The 24,103-nt window shown below is 34.7% G+C and overlaps 4 protein-coding genes across 6 annotated transcripts; 3 read left to right on the top strand and 1 right to left on the bottom strand.

Moving 5' to 3' along the window:
• Window positions 1–1,117: 1,117 nt before the first annotated feature.
• Window positions 1,118–3,769, top strand: LOC132275407 (chitinase-like protein 1). The gene is made up of 4 exons (XM_059776887.1): window positions 1,118–1,270; window positions 1,455–1,836; window positions 2,591–2,750; window positions 3,066–3,769. Exons 2-4 carry the CDS (start codon window positions 1,461–1,463, stop codon window positions 3,481–3,483), a joined length of 954 nt encoding a protein of 317 aa, XP_059632870.1. The 5' UTR covers window positions 1,118–1,270; window positions 1,455–1,460; the 3' UTR covers window positions 3,484–3,769.
• Window positions 3,770–5,342: 1,573 nt separating this feature from the next.
• On the bottom strand, window positions 5,343–13,526 carry LOC132275406 (PTI1-like tyrosine-protein kinase 1). 3 transcript variants are annotated; one of them, XM_059776886.1, is made up of 8 exons: window positions 13,359–13,526; window positions 12,118–12,333; window positions 8,493–8,746; window positions 8,241–8,367; window positions 7,890–8,163; window positions 6,045–6,177; window positions 5,836–5,922; window positions 5,343–5,747 (listed from the first exon to the last, which is right to left on the bottom strand). In XM_059776886.1, the coding sequence occupies exons 2-8, from the start codon at window positions 12,209–12,211 to the stop codon at window positions 5,628–5,630; spliced, it is 1,089 nt and encodes a 362-aa protein (XP_059632869.1). In that variant the 5' UTR covers window positions 12,212–12,333; window positions 13,359–13,526; the 3' UTR covers window positions 5,343–5,627. The 3 variants fall into 3 exon arrangements, with proteins under 3 accessions (XP_059632869.1, XP_059632868.1, XP_059632867.1); XM_059776885.1 differs by having other exon boundaries at window positions 12,118–12,295; XM_059776884.1 differs by lacking the exon at window positions 13,359–13,526 and adding an exon at window positions 13,034–13,284 and having other exon boundaries at window positions 12,118–12,295.
• A 4,254-nt stretch (window positions 13,527–17,780) lies between these two features.
• On the top strand, window positions 17,781–18,277 carry LOC132273202 (NAC domain-containing protein 54-like). Its single transcript, XM_059774218.1, has 2 exons — window positions 17,781–17,916; window positions 18,063–18,277. Exons 1-2 carry the CDS (start codon window positions 17,781–17,783, stop codon window positions 18,275–18,277), a joined length of 351 nt encoding a protein of 116 aa, XP_059630201.1.
• Window positions 18,278–22,814: 4,537 nt separating this feature from the next.
• Window positions 22,815–23,823, top strand: LOC132273525 (uncharacterized). Its single transcript, XM_059774485.1, has 2 exons — window positions 22,815–23,415; window positions 23,544–23,823. The coding sequence occupies exon 1, from the start codon at window positions 22,862–22,864 to the stop codon at window positions 23,408–23,410; it is 549 nt and encodes a 182-aa protein (XP_059630468.1). The 5' UTR covers window positions 22,815–22,861; the 3' UTR covers window positions 23,411–23,415; window positions 23,544–23,823.
• The last annotated feature ends 280 nt before the right edge of the window (window positions 23,824–24,103 follow it).

Here is a 24,103-nt window from a genome sequence, read left to right as displayed (position 1 = left end):
AAAAATCCTAACAACATTAAAAATAAAAACACCCTAAAAAAGTAAAAAACACCCTAACAACATAAAGGAAATTGCAAAAATGTAAGAAAACTTGCCGGGCAAAAAAAAACAAATTTACTTTGAAAATTCTATAAAAATAAGAAAAGAAACCTAATTACTAAAAACTGCTAAATACCAAAAAGGAAAGCAAATCGAATTTATTTAGTTTTCTAATGAAAATTCCTAAATATTTAAAATTGTAAAAAATGCAATTCCTAACCTTAAACGATTGAATTCGACCAAAAAATGCCCACCTTGACAGCAAAACTGCCAATATTTGGGAGTAAGCAGCCACAGAATTTCCCCTCCAACAAATAATAAATAAATTACTCCGCTAGAATAAATTTCTTATTTTTTCAATCGGCCATTATGTAATATTTTAATATTTAGGAGTTTTATGAGACCTCTAACTGTTTACTCAAGAGCAGTGTCGGTCCAGTCTATATAATAATGAAATATAAAAAATAGAGATGGTTACCTAGTACCTACCAAAAAAAAAAAAGCAAAGGGATGGAGATAGATGTAAGCCTTGATGTTATTTTGTACCATACAATATAACTGCAAGCATATATAAAATGAAAAATCATAAACTTAATAATGGCGATTAATACGTCTATTATTGATTGAGATAAACACTAAAGAGAGAGATATTAATTTCAAATAATTATATTTCTTATACTAATTAAAATTAATATAAAGTTGGTTTCATATTAGGCTATTATAAGATTTCCATATAAACATTAACTTCAAATAATTATACTTTCTAGTTTTGAGTCCTCTATTATCAATTACGTATTAATTTTTTTTTTTGGTTACAGAAGGGGTGAGCCTTTACGTATATATTATATATACACAGTTGTATATATAATATATATGTGTCTCTGTGTCATATACTCATAGTTGTCGGTGGCGAGGGGCTTGGCTGGTGGGTCAGCCCATCAAGTTCAGTAGTTGCTTGATTCCAAATCCAGCCTGTTAACGCTTAAACCTCGAACACTTTATACCCAAGCAAACGCTATATCAGCCGTTGATTTTCTTATTTTTCATTATTGTTTTATTTTTTTTCTCTGAAAGAGAGACTCGATCTAACGCTCTCTTTCAATTGCTCACTCCTTTGTCTGGTGTGTCTCTCTCTTGCACATAAAGGAATAATAATACTCTCTCTCTAAGCAAGAGGTCGGTAATTGACCCTTTAGCAATCATCCTCAACACCACAGATCTCAACTCTCCAGTAAGTTACACCTTCACTTTCTTTCCATTTCAATTTCATTCAATCTACAATCTATTTCTCTCTCTCTATAATAAATTACCAGATCCTATCAATACCCATTACAACTCTCTACCTCTTCTCTTCTGGGTTCATTTGATTTCTGTCCATAAACTAGAATTCAAGCTCTGAAACCCTCTTTTTGCAGGTAAAAATGGAAACAAAATGGTGGGTTTTGGCAATTGTGGTGGCAATGCTAATGGGTGTTTCCAATGGAGATTTGTCTACGCCGGCACTGGTGAAGAAGGTGAAGGGGAAGACGGTGTGTGACAGGGGTTGGGAGTGCAAGGGTTGGTCCCAGTACTGCTGCAACGAAACCATCAGTGACTATTTCCAGACCTATCAGTTTGAGGATCTCTTCTCCAAGAGGAATACGCCGGTGGCACACGCCGTCGGATTCTGGGACTACCACTCTTTCATCACCGCCGCCGCAGTATATCAGCCTCATGGGTTCGGCACCACCGGCAACAAGACCTCGCGGATGAAGGAGGTCGCCGCCTTCCTCGGCCATGTCGGCAGCAAAACTTCCTGTAAGTCAATTTATTGTATTTAATTGTGTCATGGTTGGTTGCTGAGAAAATGCTGGGGAAAATCCTTGATTTTAAGGAAAAGAGAAATGGGGACCTAAGTGAATCTAATTTCTCAGTTGATCTGACTTGATTAATTGATTTGTTTTTTTTTTTTTTTTTGGATTTCTTTTTCTCGGTTTTCTTTCAATCAAATAGGATTGATGCTCAGTGTTGAATCTGTTTTTTGACTATGAATTTCAATGTTTTGCTTTTGATAGGATTTCAATCAGCTTATTCGAAAACGAATTTGGTTAAATGAGTTGGTTTGTGATGATGTGATGTAACATGAGACTTAACCATTGTTTTCTCGGACTAATTGAATTGGATTCAGATAGAACTAACCCAAATTTTAGTTAATTATTGATGGAAACTGCCAAAGAACTGATTTTTAAATGAAATTTGAATATCTGAGTTTTGAGTGTATTGGGGTTTCTCCCTTTCAGCTGATATTTTCATCATAATTGTGTGATAGTGAATTAAAAGATTTGAGTTTGTATTAAGTTATATTGAATCAGTTCGGAAGTGATCTATTACTTAATTCTAATCCAAGGTATGATAAAATTAGTTTATTGCAGATTTTGAAAGCTTATTTCGGTCTAGGATTGTATTGACTCATAGTGGAAGCATTTGGAGAATTTCATTCAATCTTCTTGTTTTCATTTAATTATGTATATGGAATTGGATTGTATCATGATGATAACAATAAATGATGCAGGTGGTTATGGAGTGGCCACTGGAGGACCAACAGCTTGGGGCCTCTGCTACAACAAAGAAATGAGTCCCAGTCAATCATACTGTGATGACTCTTACAAATACACCTATCCCTGTTCTCCTGGAGCTGAATACTATGGTCGCGGTGCTTTGCCTATCTACTGGTATATATCTTACGTCTCTCCGTTGCCATGGTCTTTTTAATAATTTCGGTGGATAATTAAGGTTCTTTTTTTAAGTAAGAATAAAATCTGGAATAGTTTCTATTAACTTGTATATAGTCCTTTTAAATACTTCATTTGAACTGATTCTGTTCTAATATTTTGTTTGATTACATGTGCTAGAACTGATTTTTTTAATAGTCTTTCTGGAAAAACATTTGTTATAGGCCATAGAACTTCCTAGGGATTTCTTCGTTTTGTAGCTCCTAAATACAGAACTCTTGAGGATGTTTTTGTCGATTATTTATATCATAACAGGAACTACAACTACGGAGCTGCCGGGGAAGCCTTGAAGGCGGATCTGTTGAACCATCCTGAATATATTGAACAGAATGCCACCTTAGCCTTCCAGGCTGCAATTTGGAGGTGGATGACCCCTGTCAAGAAAGCACAGCCTTCAGCCCATGATATCTTTGTTGGCAACTGGAAGCCCACCAAGAATGATACTTTGGCAAAGCGGGCTCCTGGATTTGGTTCCACCATGAACGTCCTTTATGGGGACGGTGTTTGTGGCCAGGGTGATGTTGACTCCATGAACAACATCATCACCCATTACCTATATTATCTTGACTTGATGGGAGCTACACGAGAGGACGCAGGACCCCATGAAGGACTCACCTGTGCCGAGCAGAAAGCTTTCAACCCAACTTCTACCACCACATCTGCAACTTCTTGAGCTTTGCGTGAGTTTGCTACATATTGTTGCTGCTGTGGATTGATGATCCTCGCCAAGGAAGAACCATAAATAAGAGGAACAAGTAAGATGTTGCTATGAGATCTCTCATATTCAATTTTAGCCGTGTGAAGCACAGTTACTCTGGAGAATCATAAGTTGTGAATTGATTTACTGTTGGTTTTCATATTGTTGTTTTGTAGATTTTGAAAATTCATTCTGTTCCTATAAACTGTGTATCATGTAGTTATGAAATTTGCAGTACTGTATGAACCATGTTATTGCTATACATGTATGTGTTCCAACAATGCCACAAAGTGACTGCTATAGCTCGCTCTGTGTGTGTGTGTGTGTGATACACACACACATCATGACGAAATCAATTCTCACTAAGCCCAATCACTCAGCCCTTTTTTCTTTGGGACATCAATTTCTTCCCATGCATGTTCTGCTGCTCATCATCAATTTGGCATCCTATAAATCAAACTGTTTCCAAACTCGCAAGTCTGACTGCGACCATGTTATTGCTATACATGTATGTGTTCCAAAAATACCACCAAGTGACTGTTATAGCTCCCTCCCTCTCTCTCTCTATATATATATCTCACACACACACATATCATCACGAAATCAATTCTTACTAACATGCAGCCCTTTTTTCTTTGCTATACACGTGTTCCAAAAATGACACCAAGTGACTGTTATAGCGCTCTCTCTGTCTCTGTCTCTGTCTCTGTCTCTCTCTCTCTATATATATATATCACACACGCACATATCATCACGAAATCAATTCTCACTGACATGCAGCCCTTTTTCTTTGGGACATCAATTTCTTCCCATGCATGTTCTGCTGCTCATCATCATTTTGGCATCCTATAAATCAAACTATTTCCAAACTCGCAAATCTGACTGCAACCCAAACTCCGATCAACATAACCCAGGCATGACAATTACAGAGGGCCTGTATGATTCACGACCATCATGAAGTTTTTTACTCGCAAGAGTGCATTTGGCCCATTTCAAAGCCAAACCTCCTCTGCTAAGAAATCATAATCTCTACAGTGAAGGGACAAAATAGTTGGTCGAGAGCTGCAATACCTCACAAGCCTTGCACTAAATCAATTATTATAGAGCTACTTGCTTGATTCAACTCTCCTCACCTGAGTACCCAACCAGTGGGTTTTCAAAGCTTCAGGGCAAATTTCATTAACATATTAGCACCCCCTCGATTGAAATACACAAGAACTCGTGCGTTACTCAAATAGAAATGCAGTTATTTTCAATACTAAAAAGCCAACTTTGATAGCTTTTACCACAATTTCAATTGTGCGTTCTTAAAGATTGTTGTTTTTGAATTCTGAAATAAAAACCAAATCCACGAGAAGTTTGCAGAACCAAATGCACGATATTCAACATACAGACCCTAAATAATCAAACTTTCAAGATGCCAACTGGAATTACAGTCTGAATTTCCATAATCAAACCCGTACCAGTAAATCTCCATTCATTCTTTATAAATCAGTTAAAATTTCACTTTGAATTACCTAGAAGTTATGACAATACTCATATTATTTCCTATCATAGCCGAGTTTGGATTTCATTTCATTGCCATAGCAGAGCCTGTAACCAGACGAAGCACCATGACTTAACGCCCCGGATCAGGCGTGTGAAGATAGATCAGTGTTGTATACAATGCACAGTGACCAACTTGCTCAGGCTCATTAACAACCAACCTGACATGAACTGAGCTTAAAAAGAAGATTTGAGTTGTAGAGAAGCTTGTGCTTCAGCAAACTGCTTTCATCACCCAATGCTAAAGCTAGGCAAGACACTTCCGCACTTCAATGTTTAAACAGCAATAATACAAGGAAGGCCTATTGTTTAATTATAAAAATTGGAAACAATAAGAAAGCAAAACAGACGCTTGAACAAATACATCACACATCCCAATCAGCAACAACTTCGACAAACAGGAGACATCGAGAGGACCGATTCAGACCTACACGACTGAATCCCAAATGCCAAAGAAAAAAAAATTTGAAAAAAAAAATGTGTCTAGATTGTAAAACAAAATCCACCAATGAAAGAACCCAAATTCTGTGAAAAATGCAGGAAATTCAACACGGGGGCTACTGAATTTATTTGCCTTAGGTCTCGGGAGCTGGGGCAGGAGGCTTCAGAAGTGGTTGGAGAGCCTTGACAACAATGCTCATATTTGGCCTGAACTCAGACTCATACTGCACGCATAGTGCTGCCACAGCAGCCAGCTGCATCACAAATGAAAACCGCATTGTTAGCTGCTACCTCTTATGTGCAAATATGCGTTGTGTGTGTGTGTGAAAAAGAGAGAGAGACCTTAGCGATTCCTTTTGGAGGATAATCTCCCTTGAGCTTTGGATCTACACATTGTTTAACTTTGTCTTCACTTAGTCTTGGAGTGGCCTAGAAAGGGAAAAATGCATTTATTTCAGCATCTAAATTTTATACAGTAAGTAATGCTAGCTTAGAATAATAAAGGAACGGGGAGAGAGAGAGAGAGAGAGAGAGCAGGCATAATAACTCACCCAAGTAACAAGACTTTGCTGTCCACGAGGCATAGTATGGTCGACAGGTTTCCTCCCAGTCAGAAGCTCCAGCAGAACAACCCCAAAGCTGTAGACATCGCTCTTCTGTGTCAGTTGTCCAGTCATCGCATATCTGCATGAGGGTTTACACACCAAATTAAACAAAAGATACTTCACTAGTAATCGAAAAGACACTATATGTTGAAATTCTTTAGTTGGTTTAAAAAAAAAAAAAGTACCAAGGGCCTAACCCAAGTGGTATCTCCTCTTTCCACATGGGAGGTTGAGGGTTCAAGTTCTGATAAGGACACTAGAGGGTGTGTGTATCTTGCCTATAAAAGAAGGGTTTAAAAGGAAAAGTGACTTCAAACAGGTAAAAGAAACAACTCATACACACTATACGTGGAAATTTGATTTATGACAAACTCAAAAACTGCAATGACAGTTATTTCTCAGAAATGCAGAAAATCGTTCAAAGAAGCTTAATAGGTGCAGCTCAGCGTTTTAAGCATAGTCGTTTCCCGAAATCACGTTAAAGCAGCATTACGTTGACCTCAATTCAATTTTGAATTATAAAAGGACAACCTAAAACACTTTCGGCAAAGACTTCTACAATCAAGTGTTCCAAAACCTAACCAAGTGGCATTAGTCCAGATGGGATCAGCTCTCCTCCCCAAATGGAAGGTTGAGTGTTTGTTTCCTGTTAGGGGCAATACTGTGAGTGTGGGTGCATTTGCTCGAACTTTCGGGGAAAAAAATTCTACACACAATACAACTCCTATGGGGAAAGAAACACACACAACATACACACACTACCCTCAACAAAGCCTTTTTCCAAATATTTGGATTTTCATACACAAACCCGAATTTGTCATTCCGCTCTAATTAATGTCATGACCTCAATCAACCCACATATTATTTAATCTTACTTGCTATCTCAACCCACCCATGTTAGTTTTGGTCATCCTCTTCATTTAGCATTGCCTCAATGTGGAACACATCACTCTTAGGCGAAACTACCTTATTTACTTTTTTTTCCCCTCATTCTTCTCCAATTAATGACTTCAACCATCATCTCACTAGTTCATTTCAAATTTGATCCTTTTTGTCTTGTAACATATCTATAAAAAAATAAAAATAAATAAATAAAATAACAGGAAGAAAGCGGAAAAAAGTGTGAAATAGCATCCCATAAGTGAAAACTTCATTGCAAGTGAAAATTTTCTCATTCTCCAACGCTAATTTTTTGCTGTCCTATTTTTCATGAAAGTTGTAATTCTCTTGTAAATTTTAACTAACATCAACATGATGCTAATCCCTTAGAAGTTCTCCTATTGTCAGGTAATCACTAGACCAGACATATTTAAGTGAACTAATTACACCTGTCTCATTCCTAGTAGCCATTCTGGTCAGGGAAAATCATAGAGACCCGAGTTACATGTAATATTGGTCAAGGGTCAACCAACCATGGTGCTTTTAAATTTACAAAATCATTGGCTTTGAGCTTAAAAAATTAATGCAATAAATAATAAATAAAAGACAGTTAGTCAATCTTTAAGATTGGGCCATAACATATAATCAATACAAGACATTGTGTCTTCATCTGATGGTTGGAAGTCAATAGCTATTGCGTGAAGAGAGCTGGTGAAAGAAATTAGGATCCTCTGGAGGTTTAATCTAGTAATACTAGTAACCTCGTCATGGGTAACAAGATTGGGTTTGTATGAGTGCCTTAAATGAAATGAAAGTAAAACCACAAAACCACAATATAAAGCCACTAGATAATTCAAGCAAAAAATAACTATAGCCACATTTCAGAACTGAGATGGGTTTCAGATGTATTACTCTGGTGCATGATAGCCAAAGGTTCCTAAAACTCGAGTAGAATGAAGGCGAGCAGCCATGTCAGGTGCCTGATTTGAAAGGTTAAAATCTGCAATCTTGGCCTTAAAGTCTTCAAATAGAAGCACATTGCTAGATCTAATATCCCTGTGTATTATAGATGGTTGAACCTTCTCATGCAAATACTCCAGTCCCCTTGCCGCATCAACAGCAATTCTCACACGTTGCATCCAGTCAAGCGCAGGACCTGGTTGTGCCCCTTGGACTCCCTTTCTACCTATGAGGGCAAATATAATTCAAGTAGGTGTTTCTCATTTAACATAAGAGAGCTTTTTAAGTCAACTTTCAATTTACCGTGCAAAATGTCATGCAGAGATCCCATGGTTGCAAACTCGTATGCTAACACACGGAGATTGCCTTCTACACAGTAACCAAGCAATTCAACAAGATTTTCATGCTTGAGTCTTGAAACCATGGAAACCTGAATTGAAAAGGACCAATATAATCAGATATAAAAATACACATATAAAGAATGCGGGAATTATATATTCGAGAAAACTAAGGAGATCAAATACTAAATTTATTTTGTGAAATCATTGGACATACCTGAGACAGAAAATCAACATTTGACTCAGGCTCAGATGAAACATCAAGCTTTTTCACAGCCACGGCCTTTTCATCATTTAAGTTTGCATAGTATACTCTTCCATAGGATCCTTCACCAATCAATGCCTTTGATCCAAAATTATCAGTTTTTTCTTTCAGCTCATCTAAGGACAGTGCAGGAACTTCAATAGGTGGCACTTCCTTTTGAACTTCAGATTTGACAGGATCTGACACCTTTGACCCTTTTCGGTGTCCTAATACATATATTTCAGTAAACAGGATTAGAATAATACAAACAAACAAATAAGACACTGTGAGACGGGTAGACAAAGAAAACTACAATGGGAAAGAGTAACACATAACGAGAAATAGCCAAACGAACTTTACTTATCCAGAAAAAGAAAAAGGATATCAGAAGTTCAATAAAACACCGACTCAATCAGACTATACATGTATTCGGGGTGGAAATGTAGGGAAAGAAACCTACATTATGAAAATACATTTCAAATCCAAAAAATAATACCAATAAGAAATCAGATCATATATTATCTTATTATCATATTCAGAGATCTCTTGATTTTTTCAAAAAACTGATAGTGTAATAACATACAACCGGCCAGTACAATAGGAAATACAGCATCGTTCCATACGATGTGTCAGTGTGTGTTTATACTTGATACATTCAGATTTAGTTCACAGAAACACATATATAAGCCATTTCATTGCATTGATATTGGGAGTGACCATGCCTAAGCCAATATACTCATAAAGAAACATAGCATTAACCCATGTCCACAAACCATGTTTCAGTCTTTGCAAACGATGATCCAAAAATAACATATCCATGTACACAAAGAAGTTTACTTATTTATGGTAGAAATAGAGGTCATCTATGACACATTGAGACAATGTCTTCAAACACACTTTATCCTGTGCATCAAACCCATTCAGCCCAGGCCATGGCCTTTCAATAACACTAAATTGGAAGCTTAAAAATCCAAACAAAAGAAACTGAAATTAAGATCTTATGGGGTTAATTGCCTGACTTGGCAAGGATACAACAAATTCAATTTTTCTTCCATCTTGTATTTTGTAAATTTTCACAAGGAGAGCTTCCCCACTTGTTATCTTGTTATATTTGTCTTGTAACTTCTTTTCCTTCAATATTTTATTATTTCTCAACATTTAGCCAACATCATCAATTCATAACTCACTACCCTCAGCCTCGTTGGCCAATCAAGTTGATCCGGTATAGATTGAGAGAGCATTCGAATTTAGATTTCATATACAGCTATTTCTGGTACAACATAAAATAGTACGAAACAGTTGAAAAAATAATTTCAAGTTGATGAGTTATACTAGATTTTTTTTTTTTTTAAAAAAATGAAAATTTAAGGATACAGCTTAAACTAGCTATAAAACAGTTAGTGTGAAATATTTCCTATAAAATAGTAAAAGAAACCAAAAAGATAAATTTTGTTAAGATTGGGTATCATTAATTAAGTATGCTTAATGCCACGAGGCCAATTCAAAATCCAAACGGATTAGTCACTTTGTGGGGCTCTCCACACCCACTTAAGAAGCTCAGGATCACCCAATACACAGTCGATGTGGGAATGTGAACACGTTTACACATCCCTGGCCATCTTCCTTGCAGGACCATTGTGCCCTCATAATACCCCACCTCTGTGTGAAACCCACACAACAATTCCTCTGAGTCACATGGTAGTAACCTCGGTCCCACTCTGACACTATAGTCATAGGGCCAGTTCAACACCTAAAGGGAGGGTTCCCCTCACACACTTAAAATAACCCAGGATTACTCAATAAACACCCGATGTGGAATTTAAAACACGTCTACGCGTCTAAGAAGTAAATTAAGTCTCGATAAACCTAGTTATAAATCCATACAGAAAGTAAGCATAAAAGGAACAATATGGATGATACATAAACTGTGATCTGTACAACAATTTATAAAATTCCTGAGGAATTATTTATTTATTGTGGAAATTAATTTTTGCATGGACAATCAACAACTGTAGAAACCACGGAGGGTGTACAATGATGAGAACAAAATGTGCAAACAACTTTAAATCACAGCAAAGGTTTCTTCAAACCAGCAAAAGTAATATAGTTACCATCAACCGATGGTGCACCAAGTATATTTTCTCCATAAAGGGATCTCATATGATATCCCAAAATAAAACTACTCAAACTAACTTGGTCAATGACCTTCAGTCACCAATATATTCTCTCCATTCTAGCATGAAAATTTCCCGCAATACCCATATTAGGTTGACGTAGAATGTTCCAATGCATTTCCTACGTTCTGCACAACAAAAATTAACGAGACAGAAGCCCAACCGTAAACTGTCTCATAATAAACAAGAACATGCATTTCAACATCCTGAAGCCCATAAAACTCAATGATACATATTCTTTTACCTGCCAGCATCTGTGTATGACTACCATATAGATACCACAAGGAAAAATTAAAATTTGAGAAAATAATGATTCCTCCATGCAAACAAGTAGTCTAAAAGATTACTAAAATTGAACTGCAAAGTAGGTACTCTCCCCAATTGTGGATGCATTCACCAACTTCTTGCTAATATACAATAAGTTTGAAAGTTATCCATTCTATAATAAATAATATGTAACACTGGGAAAACGAGCTCTCTGTACATAAATAAGACCAGAAGAAACTTCAAAATATCATCTTACATTGAAAAGTAACAAGCATAACATAAACAACAAACTTCCATTTATTTCCCCCCTACGTAGAAGCCAATAATCCCCTTCAGTATACAGTAACAAGCCTAGTTATTATTTCAAATCCATGAATGGTGTTGAAACAGTTAATTAAAAATAGCAAAGATTTCTGAGTAAACCTGTATTGGTGTTGAAATAGCTATTTCAAAATTATTAAGGTTCCTGAAAAAACCCATCTATGAGATGTTATTACGAATGTAACAGTGTTTGTTGATTAGGAGACCTCAGATTCAAAATTGCCCTTCCAAATCCACTAAAGCAATCAACCCCTTCAGTATACAGTAACAAGCCTAGTTATTATTTCAAATCCATGAATGGTGTTGAAACAGTTAATTAAAAATAGCAAAGATTTCTGGTAAACCGGTATTGGTGTTGAAATAGCTATTTCAAAATTATTAAGGTTCCTGAAAAAACCCATCTATGAGATGTTATTACGAATGTAACAGTGTTTGTTGATTAGGAGACCTCAGATTCAAAATTGCCCTTCCAAATCCACTAAAGCAATCAACCTAATAGAGATAATGTTCCTATATTTATAGCATGACGACTTACTTATAATTTCTCTCTAAGACTTCCCCCATCACATTATCAATTCTGTCATGCCAATCTTAGCATCCAAATCTTCAAAAAACTATGTTTACAACATGAACAACATCATATATTGTCATGTCAACAAGAAACTTCAGAAAATCTCAAATGAACCAAACCATGATTGCCAACAACAAGAAAAGCTTTTTCCCATAATTTTCTTAAACAAATTGCATGATTACATATAAAAATATAGCAATAACAGGAAATAATTTTTATTATTCCGTTGGCAAAATATGATAGAAATGGGATCAAGGAAGCATACCATCAGCATGGTCCTTTGGGCTTTTGAGGTAATCATTTTCATTTGATGGGTATGATTCTTCTACTTGACAAGAACAACATAGCCACCTGCGCATCCTTTCTTTCTTTCTCAAATAAGGAATGCCTTCAGAACCCGTATTCTCCAGACGTACAAAATAGCCAGGAGGAGGCACATGTGCCTGTGTAATTATATTTAAATCAGTAGAACTAAAATGTCCTGCCAAATATCAAAGTGGACATATCATCATAAGTTCATAACCTCATTAATCAATGCCCAATAAATTTCGACAATCACTCCATTTTGCACATCAGAATGTTCTCAAAGCAAAAGTCTTGATAATAGTATGAGTAACTTCTTAGGAAAACAAGTTAAAGGGTTGTCAATAAGCTACAATTATATATATATAAACAAAAGTGAATAAAGCAAACAAACAGCATGAAAACTTCAAGGAGGCATTTGTGCTGACATTTTAGGTCTACCTTACATAATCCAGGTGCACTCACCTCTTCCCACCTTAGAATCATTAGTTCACACACACCTTTAATGTAAAGTCACTGCCAGATACATTAACATGCGAAAATCTAGTTCCTAGAATTGCCGTTACGATCCATATAATAAAAGCTGCATTAAACGCATCCCAAAAATTCAACATGCTATGATATACATATATCTACATATCCATATTTGCAGACACACACACCACTCACACGCCCACAGAAGTTATCACAATCTTTTCCAGGTAAAAGGCAAACCGGAGAAAGTAACATAAAATTTTCAAAATCACACCTTTTGCCTTGTTTTACATAAAATTAACCTCAGAAGATATAACAGTCATTGCAAAATTCTTGAAAACATACAACAATCAGATAATTGAAGAATTCGCAAAAAAATTAAGAGAAACCCCTTAAATTCTCACCACTAAACCACGTCCAAGAAGGCCTTCCTCCATTTGCCCCAAAAAAATAATCAAACAGATTGAAAACAACCCAGAAAGAAATAACCTTTTAATGTAATTCGAACTATGAAATCAGTAAATTCAAGACATGAATTGTGACATAGACCCTCGAATTGCTTGAAAAAAAAGAAGAGAGAATTCAACAGACAGTGATAAGAATTGCAGGAAAGGCGAGTAAAACAGAAAATGTGTGAACTGAGTGGGTTCTAATAACGATCCCCAAGAATTGACAGAAATGTATATGTAAAAGTGGCCCTAGAATGATCAACCGAAAACGAAGGAATACCTGCTTTAGTTTCTCTTCTTCTCTCTATTTGTTTACTTCTTCTCTCTGTATATGATTGGGATCGAGAAATGGGGAGAGACAGATAGGCAAACGGGCAAGCAAGTAACAAAAGAGAGAACTTTAACAGGAACTTTCTCTCTCTTATTTTTCATTTTGTTACATACTAGTATTATATATAGTATGCTGTATTTTCTTCTTCTTCTTTTTTTCTTTTTTTTTTTTTTTTTGGGATAAGCAAGCTATTTTTCAGTTGCAGTCTCTAGAATTACAGTTAAATAAGAGAGAGAAGAGTCATTTGGGAATTTCCTGGCAGTCAAGATATAAAATAAAAAATAAAAAAAAAAAGGAAAAAAAAAAAAGGTAAGGGTTAGCCAAACTTAATGCAAATCTAAACTGATATGCTTTTATGAATTTCACATACTTGTATCTGCAAATGGTGAATATAAAGGAGTGTTAAAGATTGGGTTGGATATATCATCTCAGATCATTGATTTTAGATTAATTATTATTGAATATTTAAGTAATTGTGTTAAAAATATGTATTTTTTGTTTTGTTAACATATGTAAGCAATTGTACCTGACATGCATAAATTTTATTTAATTTTTTAGTTAAGTGTCCAATAATTATACGTCCATACCACATCTAAAAGTTTTTTTAATTTAATTTAATTTTTTTTTTCTTTTTTAACTATGAGCCAACTATATATTGTTTGACATCACCAAATTTCAAAATCATGTAATAATTTTTGAATTGTTAATGGTTAAAAACTCACAATATTTAGTTTTCATGTGTGTGTGTTATGAGAAAAATCATAAAGATATTTCAAACTTTATTATTTTTGTAAAGGCCAAAAGTGAAGGGAACAAAAAATTGATTCTCAAAATGGCAGGTTTACTTTATGTAATTTAAAATAAATTAAATAGGTGTCAAATTCATTGATATAATCCTTGGGAAGCATATTAATGTTGGGTTCATATTGGAGTGGACTCTTGTCTAAGCTGTTACCTTTATATCTGGCATGTCCTTTTCATAAGGGCATATATGATTGACTGTCCCTTTTTATTTTTATATTTAAATTTTAAAAAATGTAGATATATGGCTGACATTCTTTAGCCAAAGGCATGCAAGGTCATACTAGTAATATAAAAAAGTGGGGCCCTTGAGCCACTTTGTAGAATGTAGATGGAAGAGGAATGGCCCGAATGGGGGGTTGGGGTATATATTTGATAGATGGCTCACCTTCTATTATGTCTCATTATAGGCTTTATAGCTGTGGGCCTGCCTTGCTTTCTCCATCCATATATGGGTTGTATGAGGCACATGTGCCATATATTATCAAACGGAAGATTGGGCTTATTCGCTTTTGGTTTGTCATTCTAAAAAATAGTTTAATATTTTGTATGATTATAAATAAAAAATTATACAAAAATTTTGATTGGTTCAATCTTTTTTAAATTCAGGTGTAAAAATGCTGAGGACCTGTTTGTTTTGTAACTCTAAAAATAGTTATCAAAAACTAAGAAGACAGATAACGGTTTTCAGAGAACTATATATGTTTTTTGAAAACAAATCTTTTTATATTTGAATTTTCAGAAGCAATTTTTAGAAAATTGAACCAAATAGAGTTTTTTTTGTACAATTTTTTATTTTTAGTTTTTTTAGAACAGAAAATTGTTTCCATAATTACAAACCAAACAAGTCCTTATTTTCAAAGAACTATAAAAAAATTTATTATTTGATAACAGTTTTTTGTTTTTTGAGTTCTTGAAAACTGTTTTCAGACTTACAAATCAAGTAAGTCTTTGAGTTTTCGAATCATGAAGCAATGTTGTGGATGTGTGTGCCATATATTATTTTTCAAAGGAAGGATTGACATTTCGAGTTTTCAAGTCGTGGAGCAATGTCTGTAACATTTTGCATACCATATAAGATAAGCCCAACAGACATTCACGTAATTCCCAATAAAAACTATATTGAAGCCATTCAAATCCTATTCCAATAATAATGATATATACATAATCCGTCCACAACTTCTTCCTTGCAAATTTTCACAGTATTAATTATGAGCTGTTCATCATTGGATCTTGTTATGTCCAATCCCAAAATGTCGTTGTAGCTCAATAATCTCTTGGTTTTATTGACGGACGATTTTTCAGTGCTTCTCTTTGGCGGGCAGTACAATATCTACCTTCTCAAGCAACACTTTTTTGAGGTTTCAAATCTAATGAAGGTGGAACAACACGTGAATCAAAGCATGGTTCGCACTCTTAATAAAAACTCAATATGTGTAGCTGGACTTTATATTGAAACCCATGGCGAAGAGCACCTAAGGCTGGCCCATTTCAAAGGAAGAGGACCGGTCGCAACGTACAGGCCCAATTCAAATACTGCATTATAGCCTAATTAATATTAAGGGTATAGGGCCCATCCGCCCAATAGAAATCCTTTCTAAGCACAAAAACATTGTTATTTACCGTATCCATAAAATAAAATAAATATTTAATTATTTAATTTACAATCAATTACAAATAAATAAACATATCAATTAAATCAACTAATTCAAATAACATTCAAGTACATACTTTCAATTAATCAGTTAAATCAAATAAAACATTTAAGCAAATAAAATATTTAATTAACCAATTCAATTAAACACGGAATCAAATAGCCAAATAATCAAGTAAATAAATAAAAATACAATTAAAACATTTAAAATAATACTGAAACTATTCTTTTAAAATTAATGGTATTACAAGAATTTACTTAAATTTTTTCAAAATTTTCTATTTAAGATTTTATTTAAATAATTATTAAAAAAAATTAAAGGCAAACTGATGCAAATTTAATGGAGAATATTTTATCAAATTAGTATGACTCTTTTTCATAATTTATTTCAACACGAAAAATATATTAAGTGTAATTCGATAAGAAAGGGTTTTGTAATCATTTAATGAAAAATAGGTCGGACAATGGGGCATTTTGCAACTAAATGTAATAACATAGTTCAAAAGAGTTACTTGCGAATTTAGACATAATTGAGGGGGAATTTTTGCACTTTACTTAGGGGTGGCAATTCGTGTTTGTGGGTCGTGTTCGTGTCTTGTCGATGTAAGGGTATTATACTAAATAGGTAGACCCAAACTCAACCCATTTAATAATCGTGTCAAAAATTTCAACATTAACTCAACCCGTTTATTAAACAGGTAATCGTGTTAACCCGTTTAATGATCTGTTTATTAAAACGAGACATTTAATATTTAATCAAATACTAAATAATAGAATAAAATTATCATAATTAACCCAAATATTCAAAATAAAAGGAAAAATCATAAGGCATAGACAAGGTTTATCTTTAAATGACTTAACTATCCACAATAATTGGGTTTAAACTGGTAATATATTACATAGGTTATATTCACAATTATAACATGTTGAGTTAAATGTGTCATAAACGGATTACACGGGTTGAACCCCTCAACCCTAACTTGATACGGTTAAGTAAACGGATTAATCGTATCGACCCTTTTATGACCCAAACCCGTTTATACCAAATCAAAACCCTTTTAACTCGTATCGGGTTATCGTGTCGTGTCATAATTTGCCACCCCTAACTTTACCCCTCTTTTTATGATATAGGTGGTCCAACTAATCTTCTTCACTTTAGTAACATTTCTTCATGATGCTTAGACTTATCTAGGCGTACAGAGTTCCCTTGAAAACAATTTTCTATTTTTATCTTTTTTTTTAATGCACTCATTTACCTACCGAAATATATATATATATATATATATATATATATATATATATATATATTACATGGTCTGGGCATGTAGCTCTGGCCAATCATAGGCTGCTACACAAAAACTGAATAAAATTATTAAATTGTTCGAAATCATTTAAATTGTTGAACCAATTTAATATAAAGTCTACTACAAAAAAAAAATGACCCTAAAGCATCAATATATTCCCTCAGTCCAAAAAAAAAGTATCACGTCTGCGAATTGTGATTCATTCCCAAACCGTGACAAAAAAATCTTAATATTAATTTTCATTAAATTAATATACAAAATGTTAAATATTTGAGTACCATATATTTTTTTATGGCAAAAATGCAAAAAATCCCCCTAAACTATTACGAATCCGCATTTTACCCCTCTGAACTACAAAAACGAACAAGTCAGTATCACAACTATCAAAATCGTGCAAATTAACCCCTGAAACGCAATTTCGGCCACTTTCCGGCCGACTTCATTGTAAATTTACAAAACAACCCATTGTAATTAAAAAAAATACCCTCAATGCCCTTCTGTTCTCAAGTCCATCTCCATCATCTTCTGTTCTTCTTTCTCTCATTCAAATCTCTCTCTCTCACACACACAAACACACATACACACACTTGCATATACATCGGTGCTAGATAAATGGCACAAATGAGTCTTCCCCAAGGATTCAGATTCCACCCAACTGACGAGGAACTTGTTGATTACTATCTAAATAGGAAAATAACAGGCCGTGTGATCGAGCTTGAAATCATCCCAGAGGTTAATCTCTACAAATGTGAGCCCTGGGATTTACCAGCTACGTACCTACAAATTTACTTGAATATATATATATATAGAAATATCATTAATTTGATTGACTCTAAATTAAATTGAGTTGAAATATGATATATATATATTTGATTTGATGATGTGCATGTATAGACAAGTCATATTTACCTGGGAAAGATATGGAATGGTACTTCTACAGCCCAACGGATAGGAAATACCCAAACGGATCGAGGACTAACCGGGCAACCAAAACCGGTTACTGGAAAGCCAACAGAAAAGATCGGGTGGTGCAGTCGGAAAGGCGGCGGGTGGGGATGAAGAAAACACTGATTGCCCGATTAGTCCTCCGTCGTGGAACAAAATATTGATTTATTTATAGAATGTGTGATCCTCCGACAAGCTTGTATTCGATCCCATCCCAATTCTTCGCCTAAACTACCACCTCTGCCGTGGAACCCCCATCCATGCTTTAATGGTGGCGCTGAAGCAGCGAGCTTGCCTGAGCAGCAACAGTAACCACACACACACACACACACATATATATTGACATATATTCCGACCTCTCCACAGCCCATTGCTGGACCATGCCGCCATTGCCATCCCTGCACTAACAGGTTTAACCAGTCCTCTTCACAGCCCATCGCTGCCTATGCCGCCATCACCATCACTACACCAGCCACCTTTGATATGATTGGATCAAAACCGGTAGTTTTTTTCATCAATATAAATATATGTAAATATATATATATCTCTGTGTGTGTGTGTGGCTACTATTGCTTTTTTTCATCAATATAAATATATGTAAATATATATGTGTGTGTGTGTGTGTGTGTGTGTGATTGCAAAACTGGTGGTCAACCACCTATCGATCTAAATGCTCCACCGGCTCCCGAGTCATCGAATTTTGCTGGTATGTTTGGTGTTTTTGTGCTCTCTTTCTTCTTCTTTTTCCTGTTGATAGATCACAAAATTGAGGGGAAAGGAATGAGGAATTGACTAATCAGAGAAGCCTCGTGGACGGACGAAGGGAAGTTACAGAACGGGGCTGTGAAGGCTCGCGGCACCGACGGGAAGGAGAACTCGGCTGTGAGCTTCTCCATGTTTACCTCATTACGTGGCAGAAAAGTTAAAATGAATAAATAAATAATAATATTCATTAGTATTCGAGGGTAATTTCGGAATTAAAAGAAAAAAACAGTCACGTGCTGACCTTGTGGGCCGGAAAGTGGCCGGAATTGAGTTTCAGGGGTTAATTTACACGATTTGTGATAGTTGTGGTACTGATTTGTTCATTTTTGTAGTTCAAGGGGGTAAAATGCGAATCCGTGATAATTCAGGAAGGTTTTTTGCATTTTCACCTTTTTTATTTATAAAATTGACATATTTACGTGCATAACAATTTGTGGATAACTGACAACACATGGTTATGTACCATATAATAATTTGCCAACTCTAATTATAAATATATATATATATATATATATATATGCATATATACCATCTTTTCCAAGTGTCTTTATGTGTGATGTTTGTCATTGGTGGATTTCGGGTTTGGCTGTGTGACCTCTGATGAGGAATACCTGGCGGTGTTAGCCACGCGTTGCATGATTGGCTCATTATGCGTACGGTCGGACATATCATAACATAACAGATTCCTACATCCAAGAAAGGGGCAAATCGTTACCACTAACTGTCCTTCCCACCCGATCACGTCATTTGATGCCCAGCTTCCTTTACATATTTTATTAAGACTTAACCCTTTCTTTTCTTTTTTCCTCTTAAAACCTTCGACTCCGCCTTATTGTAACAGTTACCTTCTTTTCTCTCTTTTCTTTGACTTCTTATCATTGAATTCATACCCTGATATTGCTTAAATTGGTCATTAATTATTAAAGGGTTAAGTATATAAAATACTTTTAAATTTTATTATTATTTTAAATAATAATAATAATAAATAACACTCTTATTATTTATTTTGAATATATAAGTTGGTTAAATTTAAAAATATTGCAAACAAGACTTTATTTGCACTAAATCCTTAGAAAAGTACCATTATAAAACATGTGCATGGCACATGATAGATTAATGGTACTAAATATCCAAGATGGCCTTTAAAGTCCCAAAAATGCCCTTATCTATTTTTTTTTTTTTAATATAAATCTCATGCCTCTAAAAGACGATTATTTCTTTAAGGTTATTATGGTCATTTTATAACAATTGATTTTCTTACTCTTTCTTAGGACACTTTAATATTTTCCCCTTATTCATTCAAAAAATAAAAGTTATAAAATTTCAAGAACTTACATGGATTATATGCCTTATATACATACTTATACAAGTATTTTTAGCTGTTATGTCATGGACGTTTTTAATACCCTTTACAGATATAGATATACATATAGATATATAAATATATATATGCGTATATACTGTTTTGTCCACGTGTTTTTATAACAAATACTAACAGTGAAATTCAGGTATGGCTTTTAACTAAAAAAAAAAAATTCAGGTCTGCAGAGGGAAAAAAAATTGGCTGATTTAGCTTGAGCCAATCCTAGTTGAGATACGTGTCAACTTTTGACATATTGACGCGCCACTCCTTTCATGCTATATAGGGAGAGAAATACTATATTTATAGAGAGAGAGAGAGAGAGAGAAATTGCCGTTTGGGTGGGGACATAACAGCTGCTGCGCATGACCGTGTTATTCCCCGCGATCACGTGCTCTTTCTTATTCTGATCCTGATTTATATCCCCCTCCAATTACCATTTTGACCTTTTTCAAAAAACTTTTTACTTTGCGCGCTTTTTCCTTTTTCCCGAATTAAATTACTGTATTATCTTACAGTGTTATTACACCATCTTTTAAATATATATGTACCGTCTTATAATTGAATAAAAGATTCAGTGGACAAATATAAAGGGGCCTTGTTTTTTTGAATTTTAATTTAAGTACTGAATTTTAAATCTAAATATTATCTGTACAATATGTTTTTAAACCCATGCCTCTACTCAGCTTATCCAACTTTCAATTGTAAAATTACAATTGTAATTAATTTAAGAAGAATGATAGATTGATAGTGGTATAGTAGCGTTAGAGAGGGGAGAGAGAGAGAGGTGGGTGGTGTAGTATTTCTGTAAATAATTGGGACATTTATGGTCAGGGTGGGAATTTCCTTTGCGTAGACGTGCATTGCTCCAGCCTATCCAATTTTGTACCACAACAGCATTACACCACACTCTGTTTGTCATCGAGTACCCTCACGCGCCTGTACTACGAATTGGTGGAAAGATTTACTAAATACAAAAATTATGAACTAATTATTTTTAACTCCAGTCATTATTTTATACATTCTGTGTAAAAATATATCTAAAATTCTACATAACTTTTATAAATATAAGATTGATTCGTTAATGGAACAAGAAAGAAGGAGAGAAAAAATATGTGATGTGTTGTGTAAAAGGATTGTACAAAATATACAATAATTTTACATATTAATTGAGTGACAATGTATGTTAATATATTACTAAGATTAAAAAAAAAAAAAAAAAATTACACATTGTGTATATTTTACACAAATGAATCTTTTAACGTAATGCTCTTAAAAATGTATTGTTTTATTTAATTTTTTTCGCTTATGTGTTAAATAGTGAAGAAAAATTATTGCATGTTTTCGTGACCATCAATTTTGAATTAACTATTATTTAACATGTAAAAAATTAAATAAAACTTACATATTCTTGATGTGAAATTATTAAAGTGACCGGTAAATAAACGTGTTACCTTTTTGTGATCTTTATTTTAATTTAAATTAAATTTTATTTATTATTATTATTTTGTATATTTGTCAGTGCCAGATTGGTGGGATCATTTAATAGTTTATCGTGTTTTGAAACATTTGTTGTATGTCAAATCATAATTGATCAGGGCCATTGATCCGTACGAAATATAGAATAATTTCTGCACGGCCTGATTGGCTGATTGAGTTTTGCACCAATTATAGTTGGTATACGTGTCATGGGATATTGAGGCACCACCTCTCCCTCGGCTTTGCCTATATAGAGAGAGAAAGTAGGCCTACAATACACTACAGTTATAGAGAGAGAAATTTGCGGGTTTGGCGTCGTCTGACATAACACGTGCTGCACCCAAGCACTTACCGCCTGATCACCTCCTTTGATTCTCAACTTTTCAACTCCTTAAAATTACCATCTTGGCCTTTATTTTTTACTCTTTTTTTCTTTTCTTTTTTTTTGCTTTTCGATCTGCTTCAATTTCAAATTGATTGGTAATTTAAGGATGACATCAATTGCAAAGGGTGAATGATATTTTTGTTTTTTGTAATAAGAGTGTGAGGATATTTTGGATCCTAGTAATAATATTTGATGGATTTATAAATATTTTATTTAATTTAATCAAATTAACTTATAAAATTGGTCAATTTGTTATTTAGAGCTCCTAATCCTCACTTATATGTAATTTTTCTTTAAAAATATACAAACTCTCAACAAAATATTAAACTTATTATATTACTCCATATTCATGTTAATTAAATTATAAAAATGATAAAATTAATCTTACCTTAAATTACTAATTGACATTCAGTTTATCAGAATTAAAGAAAATAAAAAAATTAGGGTGGGTGAATGTGACTATGAATTTGAACCATGCCAGGAACTTAACTACGGTGAAATTGAGTTCCCAATTCCTATTGAGGGCGTTGGATTTCGTAATTTGAACAAAAAGAAGGGTTATTTTGGTCTTTGGGTGCGTAGGGTTAAATGGACGAACCGGAGAGATGGGAGTCTTATTACCAAATAAGACGAATTCCGTGGGGCCCTTCTTCACACGTATCATATATATATAGAGAGAGAGAGAGAGAAAGGACGTCGTTCCTGGTTGCATTTCTGGTGTGCAGACTGCAGAGAAAAATTTGCACAGAGAGAGAGAGAATGGGAGGGAAGAAACCTGGAGGCGCGGCGTACAACCTGCTCATGAAATGGGCATCACCTGCGATGAGGGAGAGAAAGACGTTTTCAAACAAAATGGGCAAAGATGAGTACGTGGTGACCCTCCATCCCGATAGCGAAGCCAAATACGACGAGATGGTCCGGCGACAGAAGATTGTGAAGAGATTCGGTGAGATTTCCGTTGCTGCTTCCACCTACGACACAGGAAAAGGGTTTCTGAAAGGGGTTTTATCACTACTGAGGAAAGGGCCGTCTAAAACGGCTGAGGGGCTCAAATATGCTATGTTTGGCGCTAGCAAAGCTACAGAGATGGAGAAAGACATCATTCGCTATCACTCCTATCTCCTCCTGAAAGATCTGCACGCAGCTAAATGTGGGGAGGACAAAACCAAAGGGCTCTACCCTCAGGCGACAAAGTTCGTAGCTAAAGGAAATGCCCAGAACGGTTCGACTTCCAGCTCAGACTCCGATTCCGACTCCGGAAACGGAAATGGAAGTGGAATCGGAGGTTGGCCTGACTTGCTAAAATAGATCCGGTATGTATATATATACTTGGCTTTGATCTGTTTCTATACACACACTCTCTCTCTCTCTCTATATATATATATTCGTTCAATATCTTATTAATTTATCTCACTCTATATATATATATTTGATGACACAGTGGTGATCTCCGGCGTACTGACGGTGACTCAGGAAGTGGGAGTACGGGTGAGGAGGCAGTAGTTGCGTACGGTTAATTTATTTAAGTTAGGAGTGGTTTATCCATCATCTTTACTGTACTTGGACTTATTTTGGACTCCGTCGTTATTTTCTTTTTATCTGCTTTTCTTTTTATGCATTATCTGTTCTGTTCTGTTTGTTTACGATCGATTGCTGGTTTAATTCTCTTATGCATATTCGTTGTTGGGTTGTCCTTTTAAATTTTGATTTTGGTTGATTACTGTTGTTTAATTAATCTGTGCAAAATTTTAATCCGGAAGAAAACAACTTTTTCTTTTTCCTGGAAGCCAAACACATACCACATATTTTCTTTTTCTTGGAAGCCAAACACATACCATGGATATCTCACTAAATTTAATTTTATTTCTTATTAAGTGGGAACTCTTCTTCAAAAACTCCAACTTCAAACAAGATCATTTAAGAAGGAAAATAATAAAAAAAATCATTTATTTATTTCATCTGTAATTAAAATTCCCATTTGGGAAATAATAGGATCCCTTT

The sequence above is a fragment of the Cornus florida genome, unplaced genomic scaffold (genome assembly GCF_030987335.1).
Source record: "Cornus florida cultivar Cherokee Brave unplaced genomic scaffold, ASM3098733v1 CherokeeBrave_3.0.0_Hap2_Chr09, whole genome shotgun sequence".
Taxonomy (NCBI): domain Eukaryota; kingdom Viridiplantae; phylum Streptophyta; class Magnoliopsida; order Cornales; family Cornaceae; genus Cornus; species Cornus florida.
This window is presented reverse-complemented; position numbering and strand designations above follow the sequence as displayed.

Excerpts from the sequence above, each read along its gene's own strand:
- LOC132275407 (XM_059776887.1), top strand. The coding sequence starts at position 1,461 with ATGGAAACAAAATGGTGGGTTTTGGCAATTGTGGTGGCAATGCTAATG. Across the intron at positions 1,837-2,590 it reads TGTCGGCAGCAAAACTTCCT|GTGGTTATGGAGTGGCCACT; the intron begins GTAAGTCAATTT and ends TAAATGATGCAG. Across the intron at positions 2,751-3,065 it reads GGTGCTTTGCCTATCTACTG|GAACTACAACTACGGAGCTG; the intron begins GTATATATCTTA and ends ATATCATAACAG.
- LOC132273525 (XM_059774485.1), top strand. The coding sequence starts at position 22,862 with ATGGGAGGGAAGAAACCTGGAGGCGCGGCGTACAACCTGCTCATGAAA.
- LOC132273202 (XM_059774218.1), top strand. The coding sequence starts at position 17,781 with ATGGCACAAATGAGTCTTCCCCAAGGATTCAGATTCCACCCAACTGAC. Across the intron at positions 17,917-18,062 it reads AGAGGTTAATCTCTACAAAT|ACAAGTCATATTTACCTGGG; the intron begins GTGAGCCCTGGG and ends GTGCATGTATAG.
- LOC132275406 (XM_059776884.1), bottom strand. The coding sequence starts at position 13,066 with ATGGAGGAAGGCCTTCTTGGACGTGGTTTAGTG. Across the intron at positions 8,164-8,240 it reads TCTGCATGACATTTTGCACG|GTAGAAAGGGAGTCCAAGGG; the intron begins GTAAATTGAAAG and ends TTGCCCTCATAG. Across the intron at positions 6,178-7,889 it reads TTTGGCTATCATGCACCAGA|ATATGCGATGACTGGACAAC; the intron begins GTAATACATCTG and ends ACCCTCATGCAG.